The sequence below is a fragment of the Lottia gigantea genome (genome assembly GCF_000327385.1).
Source record: "Lottia gigantea unplaced genomic scaffold LOTGIsca_83, whole genome shotgun sequence".
NCBI lineage: Eukaryota > Metazoa > Mollusca > Gastropoda > Lottiidae > Lottia > Lottia gigantea.
The window spans coordinates 790,915-815,757 of NW_008710756.1; the positions used below are offsets into that span (position 1 = coordinate 790,915).

General features: G+C 34.2%; 5 protein-coding genes across 5 annotated transcripts in view; 3 read left to right on the plus strand and 2 right to left on the minus strand.

The window, feature by feature from the left end:
- The window catches only part of LOTGIDRAFT_169232 (hypothetical protein), a gene marked incomplete at both ends in the record, with an annotated part of 8,164 nt that extends 8,013 nt beyond the window's left edge, over positions 1-151 (minus strand). Inside the window, one exon of the mRNA XM_009067547.1 lies at positions 109-151. Coding sequence (XP_009065795.1) covers positions 109-151 — 43 coding nt within the window. The remainder of the gene's footprint in view (positions 1-108) is intronic.
- Positions 152-4,164: 4,013 nt separating this feature from the next.
- LOTGIDRAFT_133347 (hypothetical protein) lies at positions 4,165-4,836 on the minus strand (the record flags this gene model as incomplete). The annotated part of the gene is made up of 2 exons (XM_009067548.1): positions 4,165-4,337; positions 4,659-4,836. Coding segments are annotated over 2 exons (351 nt in total), but the record flags the coding sequence as incomplete, so codon positions are not given.
- Positions 4,837-9,761: 4,925 nt separating this feature from the next.
- On the plus strand, positions 9,762-9,980 carry LOTGIDRAFT_133204 (hypothetical protein; the record flags this gene model as incomplete). Its single annotated transcript, XM_009067549.1, has 1 exon — positions 9,762-9,980. A coding segment is annotated over one exon (219 nt), but the record flags the coding sequence as incomplete, so codon positions are not given.
- Positions 9,981-13,211: 3,231 nt separating this feature from the next.
- Positions 13,212-18,721, plus strand: LOTGIDRAFT_169235 (hypothetical protein; the record flags this gene model as incomplete). Its single annotated transcript, XM_009067550.1, has 11 exons — positions 13,212-13,226; positions 13,923-14,091; positions 14,276-14,457; positions 14,694-14,801; positions 15,030-15,123; positions 15,802-15,851; positions 16,081-16,162; positions 16,766-16,851; positions 17,644-17,838; positions 18,100-18,195; positions 18,608-18,721. 11 exons carry the CDS (start codon positions 13,212-13,214, stop codon positions 18,719-18,721), a joined length of 1,191 nt encoding a protein of 396 aa, XP_009065798.1.
- Positions 18,722-22,351: 3,630 nt separating this feature from the next.
- On the plus strand, positions 22,352-22,756 carry LOTGIDRAFT_133257 (hypothetical protein; the record flags this gene model as incomplete). Its single annotated transcript, XM_009067551.1, has 1 exon — positions 22,352-22,756. A coding segment is annotated over one exon (405 nt), but the record flags the coding sequence as incomplete, so codon positions are not given.
- Between the last annotated feature and the right edge of the window lie 2,087 nt (positions 22,757-24,843).

Here is a 24,843-nt window from a genome sequence, read left to right on the forward strand (position 1 = left end):
CATTCACTATTAACATATCTTTAACCCTGTGCCAGTGCCTTTGTTGAATAGTGACTTGTCATAGTTACTGGTTTCATTTTACCACCCTTATCCCTGAAATAAACTTACCCACTAGAAACCATAATCCAAATGATAGTAACTTGTATAACATTTTCAATCTTAGAACCAGTTTATTTGATTTTTGTTGAATGATTTCCAGCGATAATTCGATTCTGTTTTCCTTATGACAATTTATGTTTGATGAATTCTAGGTTTATATAATATATAATAATAAACCTGTAATAAATATTGACACTATTTACCACACATCATGTGTCAGAAAGTTGCTGTTTAACTGTAAGTCATACGACAATCAATGAATTATTTTTATTCGATAGCATTAAAAACAATCGATCGGAATTCATGAGAACTATTATAAAGCAGAAATTGCTGAATGCTGATCTCGGAATGTGAGTATATATTCTTCATTCATTACTACTTAACTACTTATAAAACAAAAGTGAAACTATTGTCATGAAAGGGACACAAACGTTTTCAGGGCTTTTTTTCACTACCTATATATTTATATGAAAATGAAGAAAAATCCAAACATTATCGTACCATTTCCCCTTGTCAGTCATGTAGGTTAACAGTACAAGTTGACATGGAAAAGGCGTTTGAATAAGACAAAAAAAAAAAAAAAAAAAACCAGAAGGTGCGTGTCCTAGTCTGCAAATGTTAAAGATCCTCAATACTTGGAAATTTTCCTCATTGTTTTGCATTGCATCAGTTCAATACATGTGCTACAGACTGCAGGTGTTATGGACATGTCGGCACAGGAAACAGAGAGACATAATCAAGCTAATGTCACAATCTTCTTGTAGGATCTATTTCCTGGTTGGCAGGGGATGGGCATTAGAATCAGAGGTTTGCGCCGTCACTGATCTTACAGAAGTCCAAACAGAAGATTAGGTTTTAAAACTACATTAACCATTATTATCTCTTTACTACGAAAACTTTTAGGAACACCTAAACACCAATATCTTATTTTTATTTTTCTGAATAAATTTTGCATAAGTCGAAATTTCGGAGTCCACAGTTCGAAATTTTAGATTTCACTAGTTTCTATCTGATAAGCTCGCGTCGGAGGGCCCTTAGACTATGTATATTGATATTCCTGGGATGGTGGAGGGGGCATGTGAGGGAAGTCTATTGATTATCTGCGGACATTTTAAAGAATCAGAAACTGTACACGTTATTTCCAGAAATCTGAGAATAAACAATTTTTGATGAAATATTATGATCCGATTTACGAAATCCGAAATTTCGACTAGTGAAATCTGAAATTAGCAAAATATAATCAAAAAAAGAAAAAAAGAATAAGTTTTAATTTAGGTGAGCTTAAAAGGATTTCGTACTTTACAGTCCCTTTAACCACAATCGATTATAAAATTAATAACATATTAAATCTTGTTTTAATTAAGATAAACAATATGATGTCTAATGTATGATTTATAGTTAATATAAGAACAAATGGCTTTAGAGTTCAGTGTTTTTAACTATGTTATCTATATATAAACAAAGTATTTTGGAGGACGTACGTACTATAGTTAATGGAAATTTCTCAAGTATTATTGTAGACATAGAAATTTATCCGGGTTGTTTCTTTATTCCAAAGAAAAGTATTTTGGGCTACCACTTATATATGTAGGCTAGTTACGCACTATGGAGCAAAATTAGCGGACAATTATAAAAACGGTGTTGAATTTGCTGGTCACTATACAAATTACAATGAACTACATGACACATTTAGGCAAGGACCTCGAGAATAACCATGTTACACCGGCTTTGTCGCCGACAAACGTGAAGAAGTCGTTAGAAAAAGTCCTGTAAAATTAAAAACCTTTATCTAGGTCGCTATCGCTAATAACCTTGGGCATATGAGATCATATTTCGTTTCCTAGTCGCGTTTCTAAAAAAATATATGGGCTTGGTGTACTTCATTTGTATTGCGTTTATGGAGATTCTCGATTTCGTTGCAATTTGCAACGGAAAATATGCTCTAGTCTAATTTTCCTTCGCCGTTAGCAGCTCAGTGAGGACGCCATTGTGACAGAGCTAGTACTGTCAAAATCCCTTATCCAAACACTGAACTGAGCGATATTCTGATGCTATACTATTATTAAGAATAATGTAACCGGGTACAGGTTAGGGGGTACTTAATTTTCTTTATACTGCTGTGGTTTGAAGCATTTGGTTAAGTAAAGGGAGGTAATAATCTTCTGCTTTGAAGATTCATTCCGTATTTTATGCTGTGTAAAAAAAGGATCTTGTATTGAAATTAACTGTGTTATTTCTCTCTTCCACAGGTAAAGTTTAACTTTTATTTATATTAATTATGTATCAAAATGTGCATTAGTCATCCATGTTTATAATAAGAATAAGTGTTGGCGGTGTTAATTATTTGAGAACTTAGTGTATTGTCTTGATGGAATTGAACATGTTTGTAATACGTTTAGGTTATTTCCCACATTAATATGTATAAGCCATTTTGGCGGCAAATCCTCTTGCTTTTCATGAATATTGGTCACGTATTATGTCATTCACACTGGTGTCTGTAATTTGCCAATTTGCCAACTTCCATACTCAATAATCTTGTTATGTAAACATTGTCAAATGGATTCCGTATTTTATGCTGTGTAAAAAAAGGATCTTGTATTGAAATTAACTGTGTTATTTCTCTCTTCCACAGGTACAACCTGAGCCCAACCAAACCTTCTTATCCCATAAAATAAATTTGTTTGTTGACAATACCGGGGTCAACAATAACTTTATATTATAGCTACCATAAGTATAATTTAGAAGTTATTTTGGCATTATTGACTAACACGTGTTTAAATGTTTCATTTTTATCGGATTGAAGACAAGGTGCAGCGACTCGTCTCTTTAACTTTCAATCATGGATGCACATGGCTTTAAGTAGGCTCAGATTTCGATGGTATGATGGGAAGACGGTAAGCTTAGCTATATTCAATGCTTTCCTTTAGGTTAGTGTTGACTCATAACGATTTTCTGTTTACTCTTATTGAATACACATTGTTAGTTTAAATCTCACCTGAGCATTGTATAAATATAATATACATTTCGTGACCATTCGAACGACGAGATGCTTTTCCCTTCTCACCAAAGCCTGTTACTAGCTGTCAACTGCGACCAGATGCAGTTTTTATTTGAAGCAAATCATGATCAACTAAAACTAGAGATTGATCACATAGTAACAAATGTCATATGGTGCTATCAATCGTTGCAAATTGAATCTAATCTTCCCTTCAACTCTCTTGCCAACCTCCCCCAAAGTTAACAAACAATTTTAAGGGATAGGGTTTGTTACAAAAGGAAAATGACTATCTTGTACTATCGATATGTTACCATTAAAAAAAACATGCAAAACGCCAGTCCAAAAAGTCTAAAGAGACGAAATCAATCAGATTGACAGAATAAATAAAAGATTGAAAATTAAAGTTTTATGTAATTCGTTTATAATGATATAATTGCATAAAGAAGTCCTAACCAAAAATATAACAAATTTTGTATTTACAGTCTATATAAGTTTTGGAACTACCGTGAATATTGTAAAATAACTTTTTGAGTCGACTTCAGAAAGTTCTAATCTAGTTGAAAATAAGATTCATGTATGATATCTTTTAATAGTAAAAAATCTCTTAAAGGTTCTGGTAATGAAAGCTTTTTCACTTTCTCCTTTATTCCAAGTCCTAATTTCTGTCGTATTATTCTTCTACACCGCGACATTAAAGTATAGTCACCAATTCTTTGTTCAACCAATTCAACCACATCCTCACTCGAGTTTTTCACGAGTTCGCTTTTTGGAGCACCACTTTGATATAGGAGATCCAAAATATCAAAATAATCTTCATCTCTAAAGATGGGTGGTGGGTCAATACCTTTAAGAAAGAGATTATTTAGAGAGGGATTATATGTCAGTATATTATAAACCATCCATTCATCTCCTTCATTATGGCAGTTGTCTAGAGAGCGTGCTATGATATGATTACCACTGTCATCTGGAATATCTAACAAGACATCACCACCATTTTCCAGTACCAGAGTCAAACAATCATTAATCCCCAGCCATGATAAGCGATTTTTCAAAAGTACCTCGGGTCTTGCCCCCGCTTTTAATATTGCTCTTGTCAAGTCAACATGATTTCTCCTAACTATCTTTAAGAGAGCACTTCCACCATCATTATCCATGGAGTTGACGTCACATCCCTTATCTAATAAAAGTTGAACCAAATTTATATTCAGATTACCGAGAGCCATGATCAATGGCGTGTGTCCTGACTTGCTCTTTTGATTAATGTTTTTAACTTTTCCCAAAAAAATTAGATAAACATGCCATGGTAATCGAGTTTCAGCGGCTAAATGAAGAATATTTTGATCTAAATAACCGATGAAATCTTTCTCGATATCAGTTTCTATTAAAAATTTAATGCATTCCAAGTCAAAGATCTCAAAAGCGGAAAGAAGCAAATTGTATTCATTATCTAAGGTCATACCGCGATCCATCAACAACTTCAAAACAGATATTTTTTGGTTGCTGTGATTTGTCTCGTCCGAGTCATCATAGAATTCTAAGCAAAAATTGCCCGCGCTTTTACCCTTATTATCGCAAGCATTCACATCTGCACCATAATCGAGTAAAAGTTTTACAAGATTCAAACAGAGTCTTGCAGATGCATGCATTAATGGTGTATTTGATTCGAAATCAGAAAGATTTACGTCACATCCGGTGTTTAGAATTTTCTCGATAAGTTCAAGGTCACTTGAATACGACATAATAACCAAAGTTAAAATTGGTATTTTTATACTTCCGCATCGGACATCGATGTAACGTTTGTCTAAATTCAAATCCAAAATGTAATCAAATACCTCCCTTTCCTTTTCAATGGAAGCAGACAGTGGCGTTTCACCTCCTTCATTCGGTAAATGGGGGTCGGCTCCCGCTTCGATTAAACGTTGAATACATTTCAGAGTGAGGGCAACATCTCTGCCTATCATACCACAAAGAGTAATTAAGGTTTCAGTAAGGTTGTAGGCGTCCAAACCAACTCCCTGATCTAACAAATAAAGAATCGCCTCGACATCTTGAGTTTCGGCAGCAAGTGTAATAGCCATTGTACATGATTTGATGTCGGCACCAGCCTCAATTAATATTTTGACACAGTCCAATTTCTGGTTGGCTTCTTCAGAAGTTATACTTTCATCCAAACACCAACAAATTGGTGGAAAATGCTTTTCAAATATATCATAGGATTTATCAATTTCGCTCAAAAGCTCTGGGTACTCAAGAGATTTCTTTAAGATGCTGGCGTTTCTAGTCATCGCTGCAAAACTTAACTGATATTTAGGATACTGCATTTGTGGCAAAGTCATTACATGCTTCAAAATGTTCTTTTTATCATGTTCAACACAGTAAATAAAAGCACTCCAAGGATGAAAAGCAATCGTGAGTAATTTTAGACCTTGGGATAGTAAGAAATCAACACCTTCCACGGATTCTGTATCTAAAACACGACTCATATATAGATAGTTTCTATATTCTTTTATTCCTTCATCGGGTATTTCCAAATGTTTCTTATTAAAGACCAATTTAAGGATGGAAATAAAGCCTTTTTCTATGGCCAAGAAACAGCAATCCTCGTGGAGATCTCTGTGAATGCCACCTTGACGGTTAAATATTTGAACCAGGTCTCGAGCTCTTTCAATATCACCATCTTCAACAGCTTGCAGCAGTCTAGAAATAGAAATTAAAAGAAAGTTCGTCATATGCCATTTTGGCATGAATCGTAATGGCTTTGTTAATTCTGCGTTTATAAGGACGAACTTCCCCAGTTCCTAGCCCGAAGCCTTTGGCCCTACTTTGCTCCTCATACGTGTTCTATGGTTGTGATATGGACACGGATAGGGCCAGACACCAAATAACGATTTATATAGGAGTTGCACCTACCGGAAATAAAAAAAATGCGCTAATATGAGTATTGTTAAATTTAAAGATAGCAGATTTTCATACTACAAAACGAAACTCATCAATCAAATTATAATGAAACGAAACAAATAAATATTTTTCTTCGCATTTCCTGGTTCAAATCATGCTCAAAATAACAATAATCCATTCCGACCTCCACAAGTAAAATGGCTTGTACTGTCAGTGGTAATGTAAAATTCAAATAGACTTAATCTTATCGTTTATTTTAATTGCATTCCCAGTCCACCATACATTTTACATAAATACACTGTTGCCGGCACATGCTTCAATATGAGTAAAGCCTTTATCTGTTTCCAAGCATTGCAAATACTGGAATTTTCAAGAAAAATTCAAAATTTGAAGAATGCAGGTAACAAATCCTCAAGAAATCTCCATAGTAGACCTTCTCTGTGAATTAGGCCGGACACTTGTGGCTCAAGTGGTGGTTTATAGGTCTATTACTATTGGTCTACAATGTATACGATAATAATGAAAGACTTACCTATCGTCAGAACTATCGTTACTGCCGTAATCCATATTTTACTTTCGTGCTAATATAAGACGAATATACAAATATGTAATCTGTAATATGGTATAGTAATTGAGTGGATTAAGACCTGTGTGAATGAAGTACGATTGACCCAGATCATTTTAGATATGGTGGCCCAAATGTAACATGTAAATTTATACCTTCGTGATGTTCAACAAAGAAAACTTCGACCTGTTTAATTTTATTGCGTTTCATATTATTAATAACCTCACTCGGAAAAGAATATGACAACATTCTAAATGCAAGTCATAAAGTTCTGTGTTCGAAATCAGAACAGTGGAATATTCACAACATTGTCATTGATTAGGAACCTTGTATGACGGTAAAACATTTTTCGAATCGCCCAAAGTTGCAGTTCACTTGCAGTGCCACAGCGGGGGGAATTGGAAGACACACAATGATTGATTTATTTTTGGGAGGAATAGACCCGGAAGAACTCTTTCGGGGAGGAATGATCTCACTGGGGTTGAGAATCACTGCTCTGAATGTAATAATTATAACCCCTGTGCTGTGAATATATCCCATAAGTCATCGCACTGCTACGTAATGAACACAGCATGTGATTGGTCGATTTGACTTATATCCTTTTACGGTGGAACTAATTCATAGTAAAAAAAATATCTGAAGTTGTGTCTTTTTTTTTAAATGATTTGGTTTCTCTCTGTTCAACATAATAATTGCTGGTTTTACATGTTACCTTTAGGCCACCATATCACTCTATAATGATCTGGGTCAACTTTACGTTATTTACACAGGTCTTATTATACTCCAATATCACAGTATTTTTAAGATTGCGCAAGTCATATATGACTATTATTATTATATAAATACAAAATGGACGATATGACTAGTTCTGACAAGAGGTAAGTGAAATCTTTTGATTTTCTACACATTAATTGTAGATGGTATGAAATTTTGTGGCCCCTACTCGGCTCCTAACCTAATGATTCCTAAAATCGGCACTATGCCGTAAACATACATATTTAAGTTTTGTGTATGGTGGCCCGTCAATGCAATGAAAATGAACGATCAGGGCTATTCATACAGCCTACTTCAATCAAACAAAGAGTTTCTGTGTGATTTTTATTTAGATTAAGCCTACCCCCCCCCCGACCAGTTCTTTTTATGAAAAATAGATTACATCTATATACTTAAAGGGATTGCAAATAGGTCATACATTTCGCGAGGATGACGACATAAAACACTCAGTTTTAGTGAAATTGCAGGAACCACAGAGACGTCTGATTAAAATTTGGAATGGTTCAAATTGATGCTATCAGTAAAAATTTAGAAAAACCTCTTTACAATCCTTTTAATACATCAATATTTACCGCAATCGAATACTCAATAATTGGCGCCGTAGTTATAGATTTCCTGTACTGTCAATTTTGCAGGTGTTGCGTAACAGTGTTGTGTACAACATAATATGAACATCGTAGAATAGCTGGAACGATCTCTTTGGACACATTAATGGTTCAGTTTTGCAGCGATACAAAAAGTTACAATGACAAATTTGATGAATTGTGAATATTCACAAAAACTATAGCGATTCAAAAATTCGTCGGAATCGTAATATATCGACTTTTGATGTCTGACCCTACCTGTGATTAAAGTTTCTAATTCTTACAAAACCATGTCTGTATATGACAATATGTCACATGATGACTCTGTTTTTATCATTTTTATAGACTGCTGCAAGCTGTTAAAGATGGTAATAATGAAATAGCTAAATATATGGTTCAAACGATAAAACGACAAGGTGGAATGGGCTTTGAACTCCACGATAAATGCTGTTTCCTGGCCATAGAAAATGGTTTTATTCCTATCCTTAAATTGGTCTTTAATAAGGAACATCTGGAAATTTCTGATGAAGGAATAAAAGAATTCAATAACTCGGTATTTATGAGTCGTGTTTTAGATACAGAATCCGTGGAGGGTGTTGATTTCTTACTATCTCAAGGTCTAAAATTACTCACGATTGCTTTTCATCCTTGGAGTGCTTTTATTTACTGTGTTGAACATGATAAAAAGAACATTTTAAAGCATATAATGACTTTGCCACAAATGCAGTATCCTAAATATCAGTTAAGTTTTGCAGCGATGACTAGAAACGCCAGCATCTTAAAGAAATCTCTTGAGTACCCAGAGCTTTTGAGCGAAATTGATAAATCCTATGATATAGGTGGAAACACGTTTCCACCGATTTGTTTGTGTTTGTATGTGAATCTAAGCAATCAAAGGACCAACCAGGAATTGGACTGTGTCAAGTTATTGATTGAGACTGGTGCCGACATCAAATCATGTACAATGGCTATTACAGTAGCTGCCCGTTCTTACGATATCGAGACAATTATGTATTTGTTAGATCAAGGAGTTGGTTTGGACGCCTACAATCTTACTGAAACCTTAATTACTCTTTGTGGTATGTTGGGCAGAGATGTTGCCCTCACTCTGAAATGTATTCAACGTTTAATCGAGGCAGGGGCAGACCCCCATTTACCAAATGATGAAGGTGAAACGCCACTGTCTGCCTCCATTGGTAAGAAAAGAGAGGTATTTGATTACATTTTGGATTTGAATTTGGACAAACGTTACATCGATGTCCGATGCGGAAGAATGAAAATACCTATTTTAACTTCAATAATTTTTACCTATTCAAGTGACCTTGAACTTATAGAAAAAATTCTAAAAACCGGATGTGAAGTTAATCTATGTGATTTCGAATCGAACACACCATTAATGTATGCATCTGGAAGACTCGATTTGAATGTTGTAAAACTTTTACTCGATTATGGTGCAGATATGAATGCTTGCAATAATCAGGGCAAAAACGCAGGCAATTTCAGCTTAGAATTCAATGACGACTCTTGCAATAATGGGCTGAAACTCATGTTTGAATTTTGCTTAGAATTGAATGACGACTCGTGCAATAATGAAGGTAACAACAAGGGTAATTATGGCGAAGGATTACAAAAATTATCTGTTTTGAAGATGTTGATGGATCGCGGTATGACCTTAGATAATGAATACAATTTGCTTTTTTCCGCTTTTGAGATCTTTGACTTGGAATGTATTGAATTTTTATTAGAAACTGATATCGAGAAAGATTTCATCGGTTATTTAGATCAAAATATTCTTCATTTAGCCGCTAATACTAATACTCGACTACCATTGCATGTTTATTTAATGCTTTCGGAGAAAGTAAAAAACATTAATCAAAAGGATCAGTCAGGACGCACGCCATTGAGCTGGGCTGTTTGCATAGGGAATTATGATTTGGTTCAACTTTTATTAGATGATGGATGTGACGTCAACACCATGGATAATTGTGGCGAAAGTGCTCTCTCACAGATAGCTGAGAGAAACCACATTGAGTTCACAAAAGTTTTGTTAAAAGCTGGTGCAAGACCCGAGGAACTTTTGAAAAATCGCTTATCATGGCTGGGGATTAATGATTGTTTGACGCTGGTACTGGAAAATGGTGGTGATGTCTTGTTAGATATTCCAGATGGCTGGGGTAATCATATCATCGCCCGCTCTCTATACGACTGCCATAACAAAGGAGGTCAATGGACGGTTTATAATATACTGACATATAATCCCTCTCTAAATAATCTCTTTCTTAAAGGTATTGACCCACCACCCATCTTTAGAGATGAAGATTATTTTGATATTTTGGATCTCCTATATCAAAGTGGTGCTCCAAAAAGCGAACTCGTGAAAAACTCGAGTGACGATGTGGTTGGATTGGTTGAACAAAGAATTGGTGACTATACTTTAATGTCGCGGTGTAGAAGAATAATACGACAGAAATTAGGACTTGGAATAAAGGAGAAAGTGAAAAGGCTTTCATTACCAGAACCTTTAAGAGATTTTTTACTATTAAAAGATATCATACATGAATGTTATTTTCAACTTGAATAGAACTTTCTGAAGATAAAAACATTTTACAATATTCAAGATAGTTTAGATATATAATCTGCAATATAAATTGTTTAGGCCTACGTCATATTTAATGATTCTGACTTCTTTATGCAGTTTTACGAGGAAACACTCTTTGTTTTATACAAAAATTCCATAAAATTCTCAGTCTTTTATTTTATGTGTATATGATTGATTTCGTGGCTTTTGCGCTTGGGTTCCAATTCCGGTTAGATCGGTAACATATTGACAGATCCTTTTAAATCATTGTCTTTAGACACTCCAGATTGGCTTATTACTTATTAAGGGGGAACGAATAGATAAATATTGCCGTCAGCAAATGCAGCCTATATATCAACGATTGATAGCACTAAGTCAGATCTGTTCGAATCTGGTTCAACAATTTACATAATATGACCTCTTTTTTGTCGACAAACTGTTGACTTTTTACTATTAAGGGGACTATTAATATTTATTTAATATTTGATTCAAGTATATTGAATTGTTTAAAGATCCTTCTTTAACCATTTTGGTTGTATATGTATATAAATATATAGAATGGTCATGATAGACTTCAGCGGATATTGTTCGTAGAATGGTCCCCCATCGATACACATCTTGCAAAAGGTTAAATCGTCGTCATAGAACTTATAACTGACTTTTTCATGAAATTTATTTTCCAAAAAACAAGGTCAAAACCTCACAGCAGAAAGGTCATGTCCACAAAATAGGCCCTTCGTTGTCAATTAATAAACCTTTTAATATACTCGTAATATTTCGAAAAATATTAGATGTATACGTTTATAATGAGTGTACACGTGCGCATTAAAAAAAATATCTAAATCTATAATATAGGGAAAAAGCGGTTTTTGGTCATGACTACTACCACTTATGACCTTATCAGCTCCATGATATCGAAATTAAAAGGTTTAGGAGAAAACCTATCTACCCATTAGAAAAAAAACAAAATTTTTATATATTATTTCATTTTCTTGGTTTTTCGATCTCAGAAAGTTTCTGTCAAAGACGTGGTTACAAATTCGGCCAATCTAATGTTCATTAAAAGTTAGGCCACAAACCAGCAATGCATCTTTAACATTTCTATTGATAACCTTATCATTGAGTTGAATATGTTTAGTTAACTTTACACTAATTCACATTTACATATTAGCTTTCTCAATAGCAAACATGGTTGAATATTCTTAACTATACGTAGGCTAATTGGAAATATTATATTAATGAAGAAACGTAATGGAAATGGGATTGCAAAAACGAGCGAAAACTTTGGAAAGTTTTATTTTTACAGGCGTTCTGAAAACAGAGAAGCAAAAACATTTTGACAAGGTAAAATTATTATTACACATAAATACTGATAAAAATAACACACGACCATAATCAGCAATGTGGTCTGTTCCATATAAGTAATTGAGCACATATTTGAATATGCTATTAGATGTTCCTCTTCAACATAAAGCTAAACGACTGAATAATGACCCAAAAGGTATTATCTTTGTATACAGGTTTGTATGATCCTATATTTAAAATCAGCTATTGTATAAGTATTTGATTTAGTGTAGTCTCTTATTAAATACTTCGTTCATCGTTCAACAAGTTTTAATTCTTTACATAAAAAATATCTGCCTGTTTACACTCAACTATGAACAATGTAGGTCTATAGAACTGATAAATCACAACAACACAGTTGCGAGGTGTCAACACATCCAGTTAGGCTGAGTTATCATACACTTCCATAATACAAAATAATGAAACCAAATTGCTATAGCTAGTTCCTAACCTTTCATATTCTACATACGTATCGCCTCGCTACGTTTCGATGCTGCTAGTGCCTTTTCATCCACCTTAGCACTGTAAAGAGAGTCAATAATATTACCATACTCCATGAATTATTTGCTCGGCAATAACATATTTTCTTTAAAGGGGCAGTATACAAAATCTTCATTATCAAAAACGTCGTAAATTATGTAAGATTTGAACGACATATAGAAGCGAGGAGCACATATTATAAAAAACACAAGACAATATTATGGAATATAACACACTTCTTACCTTTTAACCTTATTAAAGAAGTGTGTTATATTCCATAATATTGTCTTGTGTTTTGTTATGTCGTAAATCATACCTGAAAATATTTCTAAAATATCAAAATCTATGTAGACACTATTGATCGACCTGAATTTGTTTAAAAGGGTTGATTAAACACGGAGGGTACTAATTGTTAAGTAATCAGCTTAAACAAGTTTTGGTGTTTGGCATCATAAAGACTCGACATTTTGTTGTTTAGTTGAAACCTTCAGAATACGTAGGAGACATATTCTCTTCATTTATAGTTTGTTTTTTTTAATCTCGACCTTTTAAAACGAGTTAAAAAATTTAGGACAGTAATCTTAAGTTAAAACTTTCAGACAAGTTTAGGACAGCATTTCTCGAGTTTTTGATGTATCGTTTTCATAAATTGAGCAGAACATTTGATATTAGGCAAAATATATATTTTTTTGCAGTCGTATTGAAATATACATTGGGTATGACAATAAAGGTTCAATTATAGAAATATAAACGGCCTTAATGAAATTTGAAACGAAACTTCCATATTAATAGTGTCAAATTCAGTCAAGTGTAGATACACAAGATATAATATTTGATATAGTTACATTATAAAACAATATAAAATAACGACAGGGTTTTATTTACTTTAACATGTCGACTTTACAGGTAGGTTACGTTATACCTTTCCAAAACTCTTGTGATTTCGCTTTAGATTTCTGGACGTTTTTTTTTTGTTTTGAGTACAATTAACCACTATATGCTATGTATGAATTTGAATAATGGTCTATCAATGGACACCACATCGCCCATCTGTATTATGGTTTGTGACAAAGAGAAACGCAACATGCACCTTCACGAATAGTTGTATTTATATCATTTACATCGACTGTTAATAAGATAGGAATAAGAACATATCCTTGTTTCACCCCCGTTTATGAAACTCGACATACACTTCCACGAATAGTAGTATTTATATGATGGATAACGACTGTTAATAAGATAGGAATAAGAACATATCCTTGTTTCAGCGCTGATTATCAGACTGGTAAGTCGTCAAATGTGATGTAATGGCATCTTATCGGTGTTGTGGTTTAATTACCTGTGTATTTACTTGAAAGAAAGACATTCTGTTGTGCGGCTCATAAATGCCTACTGTATAATTTCTCGGTCGTGAATGTGGCATTGTCACATGAGAATCTGATGAAAATGACGACAGTGTTGAATGATCCATGATAGCTATTGGACTCATTTCGAGTCTACCTCATCAGGTCGACTGGACATTGACTTGTGGACTGTGATTTTATGTTGGCTTCCTGTTTGTGATTATTTACTTTTTCTTGTCACTTGATCTCCTTCTTTCAGCAAGTGACTGGTATTCGGGGCTCTAATAGTGCTAAAACGAGAATCACTAGAAGGATAAAGGATAATGGGAATAACAAAGTCAGTAACTCTGAATTGACGGGACTGGAAAACAGAGAGGATTCATTTGATGAATATGGTCACTTATCTCCTGTTGAAGACGAGAGCCTTGGTAAGTTGCTGAAATAGTTAACACCCATCTGTCATAATTATGTAAAAAAAATAATGGAGAAATGTTCTTAAAAAATAAATATCAGGACATCCAGCTTTATTGGATTTAGATTTACCATAATGCTCGTTAACATATAAGCAAAAGTATATAAGCATCTTTGTTTCATCTCATCTCAATCTTTCAGAAAATAAACCGGAGAAGCTTGACACTACAGATATCCAAATGAAATTGTATAAACGAGAATGTGGGAAATTAGGCGTCATACCAATTGGTGCTTTTATGAGGAATCCCTGTAGTTCAGAATTAATAGTTAAGCATTATTCCATGGGACCCAACGGTGCTAAAGCTCTATCTATTCCATTAATGGTAAGACTTAAAAGAGCGAATTAACCTCATAGTTTGATTAAGAGGCAGGGGCAATGTTTTCGCAGAAGTTATAAGACACAATATTCCTTTAAAGATAAAGAGATTAAAAATATGTCATTTCAAATTGCATTGCGTTGTGTCCTTACTGCACTAGAGCAAGAATGCAGTGGAATTAACCTCCATTATTTTCTGTCTGATAAATGAGCAATTCAACTTTCTAAGATATTCATTTTCAGTTAGATTCAAGTTTGGTCCATTTAGATTTAGAAGGAAATGATATTCAAGATAAAGGTCTAGCTGGTCTCAGTGAAATGCTTTTAGAAAGTGTTACAGTCAAATTTGTGGTAAGACAGTTTTACCTAGGAATTCAACTCAGCATGCAAGATACTTTACTAAAGGTATCGAGGCATTTCAGAGTAAAACACAAATGTTTAGATATTGTGATTTTAACGCAGAAATTTAGGTCATTGTAAAAATCCTAAGTAACAGGAAAGGTCAATTTGGTGTTTTTGCCTTATGCATAAAGAAAAAACAACATTAAGCGTTCATTAAATGTATCTTTCTTATTTCAGAATCTATCGAAGAACAATCTAGGTCATAAATCCATCTCCAATGTTCAGTCACTCTTACAGAAAAATAGATTCATAGAAAGCATTTATCTTGCAGGTAAGTCAGTTTTTCATGCATGACGATCGTGGAATTCTTCTGTAAATGCTTATTTTGTTTTACCTCGTCAAATGTATTAACTGACGATATTTACTTGCATAAATTACATGACGATATTTATATGTTTCGATTACCTGGTGATATTTACACGTAACAATTACATGTCGATATTTACTATCAATAAATGACGATATTTACATTTATTAATTACACAGCGATATTTATGTTACATGTCGATATTTACTATCAATAAATGACGATATTTACATTTATTAATTACACAGAGATATTTATGTTTTAATTTCCTGGGGATATTTACATGTATCAATTACCAGGGGATATTTACATGTTTCAATTACCTGGTGATATTAACATCGATCAGTTATCTGGATATTTACATTTATCAATTACATGGCGTTATGGACATGTATCAATTACACGGCAATATTTACATATTATTTCAATTACCCGGCGATTTTACATGTATTAATTACATGTCGTTATTTACATGACGTATCATTACAGTATTTACATGGCGATATTTATATTTTTCAATTATCTGGGTTTTTACATGGCGATATTACATGGTATCATAAAGGTAAGTGTGATTATGATGGCGTATTACAGCATGATAAATATTTATCATGATTCTATAAACTATTGTTTTTATTCAAACAGATAATGGATTCTCGGACGTAGATGCTTCAGCTTTTTCTGAAATTTTAAAGGTAGGCCTCTGTGTGTTTCTTTATCTTGCAAGCCTTCTCTTCGATACTTCCATAGTTATAATTATAGGTCGGGTGATCTCAGACGGACATAGTCTTCATAATAACTTATATTCTTCATGTAATACGTAATCATGGTAATGTGTTTTTCTATGAATTAACGCATTGAAATTTTTCTTCTCCAATCACTCGATTTTATGTTGATTTACACAGATCTGTATGCTTTTGACAGGAAAACAAGACCTTAAAGAAGTTAGTATTGTCCAATAATGATTTTGGGGATGAATCTGGATTAGTTTTCGGAAACGCTTTAGGTAGGTCTTAAAATTCTGGTGCCTGCACCTGTCCCTCCGATAGTCAGCCTGGTGTCGGTTTAAACCCTTAATACAAATATGGATTCCATTCTCACATTCTTAAAATATATTTTGTGTCTACCGGCTCTCGGGACCCTACCAACCTCCTACAAAGGCCATTTATTGAATGACGTAATAATCATATATAAACATATAAAAATAATAACATATTTAATTTAAACAAAACATTTGTAAAAATGAATAATTGATATAATTATCAAAACATTAGGAGTTCAAACCCGCAATCCATAATGTATCATGATTGTTCAAAAAATATTCATATTACATCTATAAATTAATAACATATAACAATATTGGAAAACAATGTGTTCAGGGCAGGGATGGAGGGTTTTTCCAAAACAGTCTGGTCTTACCTTAATTGATGGCGCGAAAGCTAGGAACTACCCCTCTTTGCCCAGATCGTAAAAATATACATTTATCTCCCCTTCAGATCTCTTCTCTACTTTCGTTTTTCAAAGAATCCGTCGATACCCAATGTAATCTATATTTAATTTTTATCTGTTCATGATAGTTTTGATCTCCTTTGTGTAACATTTATTTCAGCAATAAATGAAACATTGGAATATTTAGATCTAAGTTGGAACAAATTTAGAGGTAAAAGTGCAGCTGATCTATTGAAAGGCATCAAGGTTTGTAAATATCTTATCATGGTGTAGATGAAACATACCCTGGTGTGTATTGCGGAACCTTGTGACAGGTGACAGTGACATTGTAGAATACGCGGAAATGTCATTATGATCACAGCTCAGCTTGGTGAAGATACCAAAAGTTATGCCAAATTTGGCTTTTGTCATGGAAATAATTCTAAAAAACTAGCTATCCAAAAGTGGACCCTTTGAGTCTGGCCCCAACCAGATGGTCAAGGGTTCAATCACGGCATAGGTCGAGATTATACCTTCGGATTTTTCAATCCGGTTTTTCCATGTCAATGAGGCAGTTAAGGCGTGGAAAAAGCGTTTAGCCGTTCGGATGGAACAATAAACCGTAGTCCCGTGTGCTACAGACTGCGCATGTTAAAGATCCCTCGGTTTGAAATCGAAAAATAGCAGGCTAATGCCGCGCCCTGACAAATATCCCTCATTTCACCTGCATGGCGTTGCCCGTCTTTATTAGCCCACATGTGCCAAAAAGAAACTCCATTCATTTTATTTCCCAACCGTGAAGACATCACATCTGTATATTAATTACCACGTAGGATCAGATTAGTCGGGTAAATCATGGTGTATGGTTGAGATTTGAGATAAGTTCGACCTTTCATGATGCTTCAGAGACTGCTGTATCATTTTATTGTAATGAAACTGTGTACATGTTTAGATAGATTAGTAATAAACTACGTATCGTTCTTATAATTTCATATAGAAAGAGATACGAAGACGAAAAATTGTTCAACTCTTTAGCCTATATATTTACGTTCGTTACAGGAAAATGTCAGTTTGAAATATTTTAACCTATCCTATAATGGGTGTGGAAAAACAGGCGCTATAGAAATAGCTTCAACATTGGTTACCAATTCTACATTAGTGGAACTTGATCTTACAGATAACAGATTGACTGATATTGATGTTCAAATCATTGTTTTTCAACTTGATAAAAACGAAAGTCTTCAAAAACTCAGGGTAGGATTTGTATGTTTATAGTTCCGCTAATCCGCTTCAATGCCATATTATTGTATTATCCACACAAGAAATGCCAATTGGGCTATTAATCCATTGTAAATATAGAATTAAAATATAACTCCCTTCAAACAATGCATAAATATTTGATGTTTGATCACCAACTTGATTTCACATTGGCCGTAAATGAAACACTTGCTTTATTAGGCTACATCTTATATTTCAAGAAATATAATGGATCTAAACAATAAGTCTGTATTTTAGCTAGGAGATAATCTGATCACAGCCAATGGATGCTTGGAGTTAATCAAAAAGCTAAAAACTATGGAGAACCTGACTTTAAAAGAACTTGACCTAAAGGTAAACAATAGTTGTAAAGAATGTGTAATCTGTCGAGTATATCTAGGCTACATGTATATCTGTCATTTTATTTTCTATAAATGTTACTTAGTTATTTTTTGCAGTCCGTTTGAACTTCGATTGATTCGACATATGTTTATAAATAGGAAAGGAAATAGAGTTTTACTTCCTACTTTTATCTACGTAGTTGAGCTAATGTAAAACGGACAAACCCATGTGGGTGTGCAACGAGGGAACATTTTGTCAGGAAAGCCAATTTATTTTTTTAGATTTTCAACTGTTAATATCTTTAACATGCACAGTCTGTAGTACAGAGGTCCTTATCGCCAAATCCGAACGACTAACTCTTTTTCTATGTCAGCCTTCTTCAATCAAGCCTCTATAACACAATAGTTTTTCAATTATCTTTCAGAATACAAACGTTAACCAGGAATTTCTTAATGAAATTGAAGAGTACATGAAACTTGAAAACCCGATGCCAGAAATAAAATATGGAATATGCCCCACTAAAAGAGATTTCTTGTAAAAATAATGTTATTTAGTATTTTGGTGTCTTTTTAAGAAATCCAGTTAACTTTTTACTGTTTCACAAAAACAATTTTACGTGGTTACCTCCCTTTTATCATGTATCGTAAAGCTGAATATTGAGGAAGTTTTAGAAATTCTATCCCGGATTCATTAGATCCAGTTTCTGATAGTTGTAATTATTTGAATAGGTTCTGTCAGATTTGACAGGGTGCATTGTGAAACAAGCACGTAGGAAGGTTTTGACAGTGACCATCATATTAAACGTGGCAACATCTAGTGAATCGTAAATAAAGTGAGTGTTCAGAAAGTCGGACCATGGAAAGGAACGTACATGATATATTCCCATCTTCAGCATTTCACCATTTAGGAAAACATTTGACATTTGAATCATATCCGGTCCATATAGCATTGCTCTATATTGATGCCAGTTATGTTAACTATAGCAGTAGCTTACTCGACAAAATGGACGAGTCCATTGATTCATTTCGGTCACATTATATACATCTATGATCATGACAAGATGCTTAAGTTATAGTTTGAATCTATTTTTGCTTTGAAAATGACAACAATCACCCAGACTAAAAAGCGAGCTGGGATAGCCTCGGTACCTTTCTTTGGGAGTAAATAAGTTAAAACTTTTTACATTTTACATGGTACCGTTGGGTCACCGTATAAATCTATAATTGATTTAGGTCAATTGTGCTAGACTCCCGGATACACCACAGAAACACCACAGCCCTTTAAAGAATCATATTTGTCATTTGATAATATCATATCATATGAAAATAACTGAAGATGGACGAAGATAGTTATGATATGACCAGTTCTGACAATAGGTAAGTCTCGATTTTGTTTACTTTCATTCGGCTACAGACCGATGATAATGCGATAATGGCGATAATATAATGGCGATAACCAATACTTAGACCTAAAATAGGACTATTCCGTACTACACACAGTACTTAATCCGGACTAATTGAAAATAAAGTTTACTATATTGCTTTGGGATCTGTTATCTCAAGATTAATCCAATATTTAAAAAAAATATATAATAATTAGCACTCATGATAAAAAAGAAATTCAGTTGATTCGTATTATTATGTATGGTGGCCAAGGAGTGTAATAAAAATAAACGATCAGTTAAAATCAGTCACACATACGTGTTTTAAAGATAGCTTTCCAGGCAAAGTAAACATACGTCCACAGAAGTTAATTTTTTTAAAATTTTTAGACCCAATAAGGACCAACATGAACCATAATGATTAATCTATCAAGATTTTATTCAATACTCCTAATCAACTCCTTACTAAAGACCTTATCGATTTCAATGATCATACAAAGTTTCAAATGGAATGAAAAATTGACTATTGAACGCATGAATAAATTAGACATGTTTTAAGTCAAGGGCAATAACTCAAAACTTCAACAAAAAAATCCTTAAATTCAAACTGTCAAGGATCTCATCAATATACAAATTTCACTTTAATCAGATGGAAACCGTAGTCTCACGAATCAATTTTACGCGTTTTGACTAAGGGATAATAATTCATCATTAGTTCATTGAAAAATCGTAAAATTTGATATAGATCTTATCACTTCCAATGCTTACACCAAATTTCACCAAAACCGGTTGATTGTAGTTTCTATTGTGCCCAAAAACAAATTTTGTCGCGATTTTACTAAGTCGAGGACAATAACTCAAAATCTGTTTATCGAACAGTCGTCTTGGCCGAGATTTTATCAATTCCAATGCTCGAACTTGACCGACATCTTATCAATTTCAATGATGCTCACACCAAGTTTCATCAAAATCCATTGAAAACTGTAGTCTCTGTTGTGCTCACAAGAAATTTTAATGTTGACTGACGGACCGACATTATGTCTCGCTTTGGCGAATTCAATATAGAAAATATCTTCCAAAGAATCTTAAAATCTACATTTTCTGTTTCCTCTCATTTCTTTTTATTCCTTACTCAAATCCCTGTCATTAATACATTGTATTTTTTTTGCCACAATTCTGTCAAGGACTGTTTAATTTGTTCGTACAAACCTGTAAATTGTTAAAACAAGATCATGCGAAATTGTGATTGATGTCATTATTAACGACAAATTTGATGAATTGTGAACATTCTCAAAAACTAGCGACCTAAAAAAATGACCCTGCCCGACAACTCTGGTCCTACCCGTACCGATATCATATCGGCTTATCACGTCCGACAAACTGGGACCAGAGTTGTTTGGCTAGGGCTTATCTGAAACTAGGAAGGTTCGTTTTTAATATTAACAGAACTATGGCTGTATATTACAAAAAGTCACATAATGATGTTTTTATCATTTTTCTAGACTTCTGCAAGCTGTCAAAGATGGTTATAATGACATAGCTGAATATATGGTTGAATCTATAAAAGCTCAAGGTGGAATGCACCGAGAACTCCACGATGACTGCTGTTTCCTGGCCTTAGAAAAAGGCTTTTTAACTATCTTTAAATTGGTCTTTAGTAAGAAACATCTGGAAATTTCTGGTATAGGAATACAAGACTATAGAAACTCGGTATTTATGAGTCGGGTTTTAGATACAGAATCCGTGGAAGGTGTTGATTTCTTACTATCCCAAGGTCTGAAATTACTCACAATCGGCTCTTATCCTTGGAGTGCTTTTATTTACTGTCTTGAACATGATAAAAAAGACATTTTGAAGCATATAATGACTTTGCAACAAATGCAGTTTCCTAAATATCAGTTAAGTTTTGCAGCGATGACTAGAAACGCCAGCATCTTAAAGAAATCTCTTGAGTACCCAGAGCTCTTGAACGAAATTGATAAATCCTATGATATAGGTGGAAACACGTTTCCACCGATTTGTTGGTGTTTGTGTGTGGGTCCAAGCAGACACAAGACCAACCAGGAATTGGAATGTGCAAAGTTACTTATTGAGGCCGGTGCTGACTTAAAATCATGTACGGTGACCATTACACTTGCTGCCGATAATCAAGATGTCGAGGCGATTCTTTATTTGTTAGATCAAGGAGTTGGTTTGGACGCCTACAACCTTACCGAAACCTTAATTACTCTTTGTGGTATGTTGGGCAGAGATATTGCCCTCACTCTTAAATGTATTCAACGTTTAATCGAGGCAGGGGCCGACCCCCATTTACCAAATGAAGGAGGTGAAACGCCACTGTCTGCCTCCATTGGTAAGAAAAGAGAGGTATTTGATTACATTTTGAGATTGAATTTAGACAAACGTTACATTGATGTTCGATATGGAAGTATGAAAATACCGATTTTAACTTCGGTTATTATGTCGTATTCAAGTGACCTTGAACTTATCGAAAAAATTCTGAAAATCGGATGTGACGTAAATCTTGGTGATTTTGAATCAAATACACCATTAATGCATGCTTCTGGGAGACACTGTTTGAACCTTGTAAAACTTTTAATCGATTATGGTGCAGATGTGAATGCTTGCAATAATAAGGGTAAAAACGCTGGCAATTGTTGCTTAGAATTCAATGACAACTCTTGCAATTACCATAATAATTGCGAAGAATGCTGTAATGATGACTCGAACGAAACTAATCACAGCAACCGAAAAATGTGTGTTTTGAAGTTGTTAATGGATCGCGGTATGACCTTAGATAATGAATACAATTTGCTTCTTTCCGCTTTTGATGTTACTGATGTGGAATGCATTAAATTTTTATTAGAAACTGATATCGAGAAAGATTTCATCGGTTATTTAGATCAAAATATTCTTCATTTAGCCGCTGAAACTCGATTACCATGGCATGTTTATCTAATTTTATTGGGAAAAGTTAAAAACATTAATCAAAAGAGCAAGTCAGGACACACGCCATTGAGCATGGCTGCCGGTGACCTGAATATCAATTTGGTTCAACTTTTATTAGATAAGGGATGTGACGTCAACTCCATGGATAATGATGGCGGAAGTGCTCTCTTAAAGATAGTTAGGAGAAATCATGTTGACTTGACAAGAGCAATATTAAAAGCGGGGGCAAGACCCGAGGTACTATTGAAAAATCGCTTATCATGGCTGGGGCTTAATGATTGTTTGACGCTGGTACTGGAAAATGGTGGTGATGTTTTGTTAGATATTCCAGATGGTTGTGGTAATCAAATCATAGCCCGCTCCCTACACAACTGTCAAATCGAAGGAGGTGACTGGACGGTTCAAAATATACTGACATATAATCCTTCTCTTAATAATCTCTTTCTTAAAGGTATTGACCCACCACCCATCTTTAGAGATGAAGATTATTTTGATATTTTGGATCTCCTATATCAAAGTGGTGCTCCAAAAAGCGAACTCGTGAAAAACTCGAGTGACGATGTGGTTGAATTGGTTGAACAAAGAATTGGTGACTATACCTTAATGTCGCGGTGTAGAAGAATAATACGACAGAAATTAGGACTTGGAATAAAGGAGAAAGTGAAAAAGCTTTCATTACCAGAACCTTTAAGAGATTTTTTACTATTAAAAGATATCATACATGAATGTTATTTTCAACTTGAATAGAACTTTCTGAAGATAAAAACATTTTACAATATTCAAGATAGTTTAGATATTTGATTTATATAGTCTGTAATATAAATTGTATACCTAATAATTACATGGTTCTGGCTTCTTTATGCAGTTGTACAAGAAAATGCTTTTGATATGATATAAAATGTACATTATGCTTACCTGTATACCGTCTGCTTTTTGAGGCCCCCGTTTTCTGCCCCTCCCCCCCCCCTTAAATTCTTTTTTTTTTATTCCGGGAGTTTAATTCTCAAAATTTTCTAAGCAGCATACCGCAGGCCCTATACAAATAATCTTGAACCTTAAATTCGCTGGGAATTTGGTGGTGGTCCCACAGCTCCAATACAAATAAATCTTAAATCCGTCAGGAAACGTCAGAAAAATGCGTTTCCGGGTATTAAATTCTCTAAAATTTTCTAGAGGAGGTCGCCAGTCTTCCAATGGGCGTCCTCTGAAGCAATAAAGCTAGCAATTACTCTATAGACAGGACTGTGGCTGGCTACGGGCCAAAATTTGCTTATAGAAGCTATCCCCGATTCTAGAAAATGTCTTTACAATCACTTGAATATTTTTTATCAATTCTGATTGAAAATTTGCTTATAGAAGCTATCCCCGATTCTAGAAAATGTCTTTACAATCACTTGAATATTTTTTTATCTATAAAAAGAAAAAAACAAACCTTCAATGACAATGTATTATGTAGATCGAGCTGATGTTAGGTTAGCTGTTGTCTCCCATGTATAGCGATGTACATAACGCGAAGTTCCACGTCGTTCAAGAAAAGAAGGTAGGCTAAGGGAAGGGCTCTGACATGAAAAATTTAATTTCATAACAGATATTAATAGATAAATTAGATATTTGCATTTCGTAGGGCACATATTCAGGTAAATGTAGAACACAATACTAGGGGTTACATTTTTACGGTACGTCCCTTTTTTTTAAAAAAGGGATTGTAATTGTGCGGAGTTTTTCTAAATTTGTATTGGGGACACTAAATAAAATCACCAATTTGCGCCATACCAAGTTTCAGTCAGTCGTCGATCTGTGGTTCCTGCAAATCTACTAAAACTGTGGGCTATAGGCCTAAGCGGTTTATGACACCACTGTCGCACAGAGCCATCTGTGATAGGGCTACAAATAAAAGTTTCGTGATAAGTGACGTCATCAAACACGAGTTTTAGTGGAATTGCAGGAATCACAGACGTCTGATTGAAAATATTAAGGGTGCATATTGATGCTGTCAAGTCTCTCTGATATGATGATTTTTCAGAAGGCTTTTGATAGGCTCGAACTTAAGTGACATATGCCATAGTTAAAATTAGGCCCTATAGACACAGGTTTTTAGTGACTTACCTGTCTGGATAGTTGTCCGTACAATACTAATTCATTCCATCTCATCTGCAGGAAATCGGAAATCTTGCTCGTTTACAGACGACAACGTATCCCAGTAAGCCTCGTTTTGAAGTAGCCTAAGTGGGCGGAGTTATAAAACGTTTTTATAAAGAAATATTATACAAACAACTATAATTTTTTCCCAATCATTAGATTGCCTACTTTCTATTCATATAAGCTCCCGG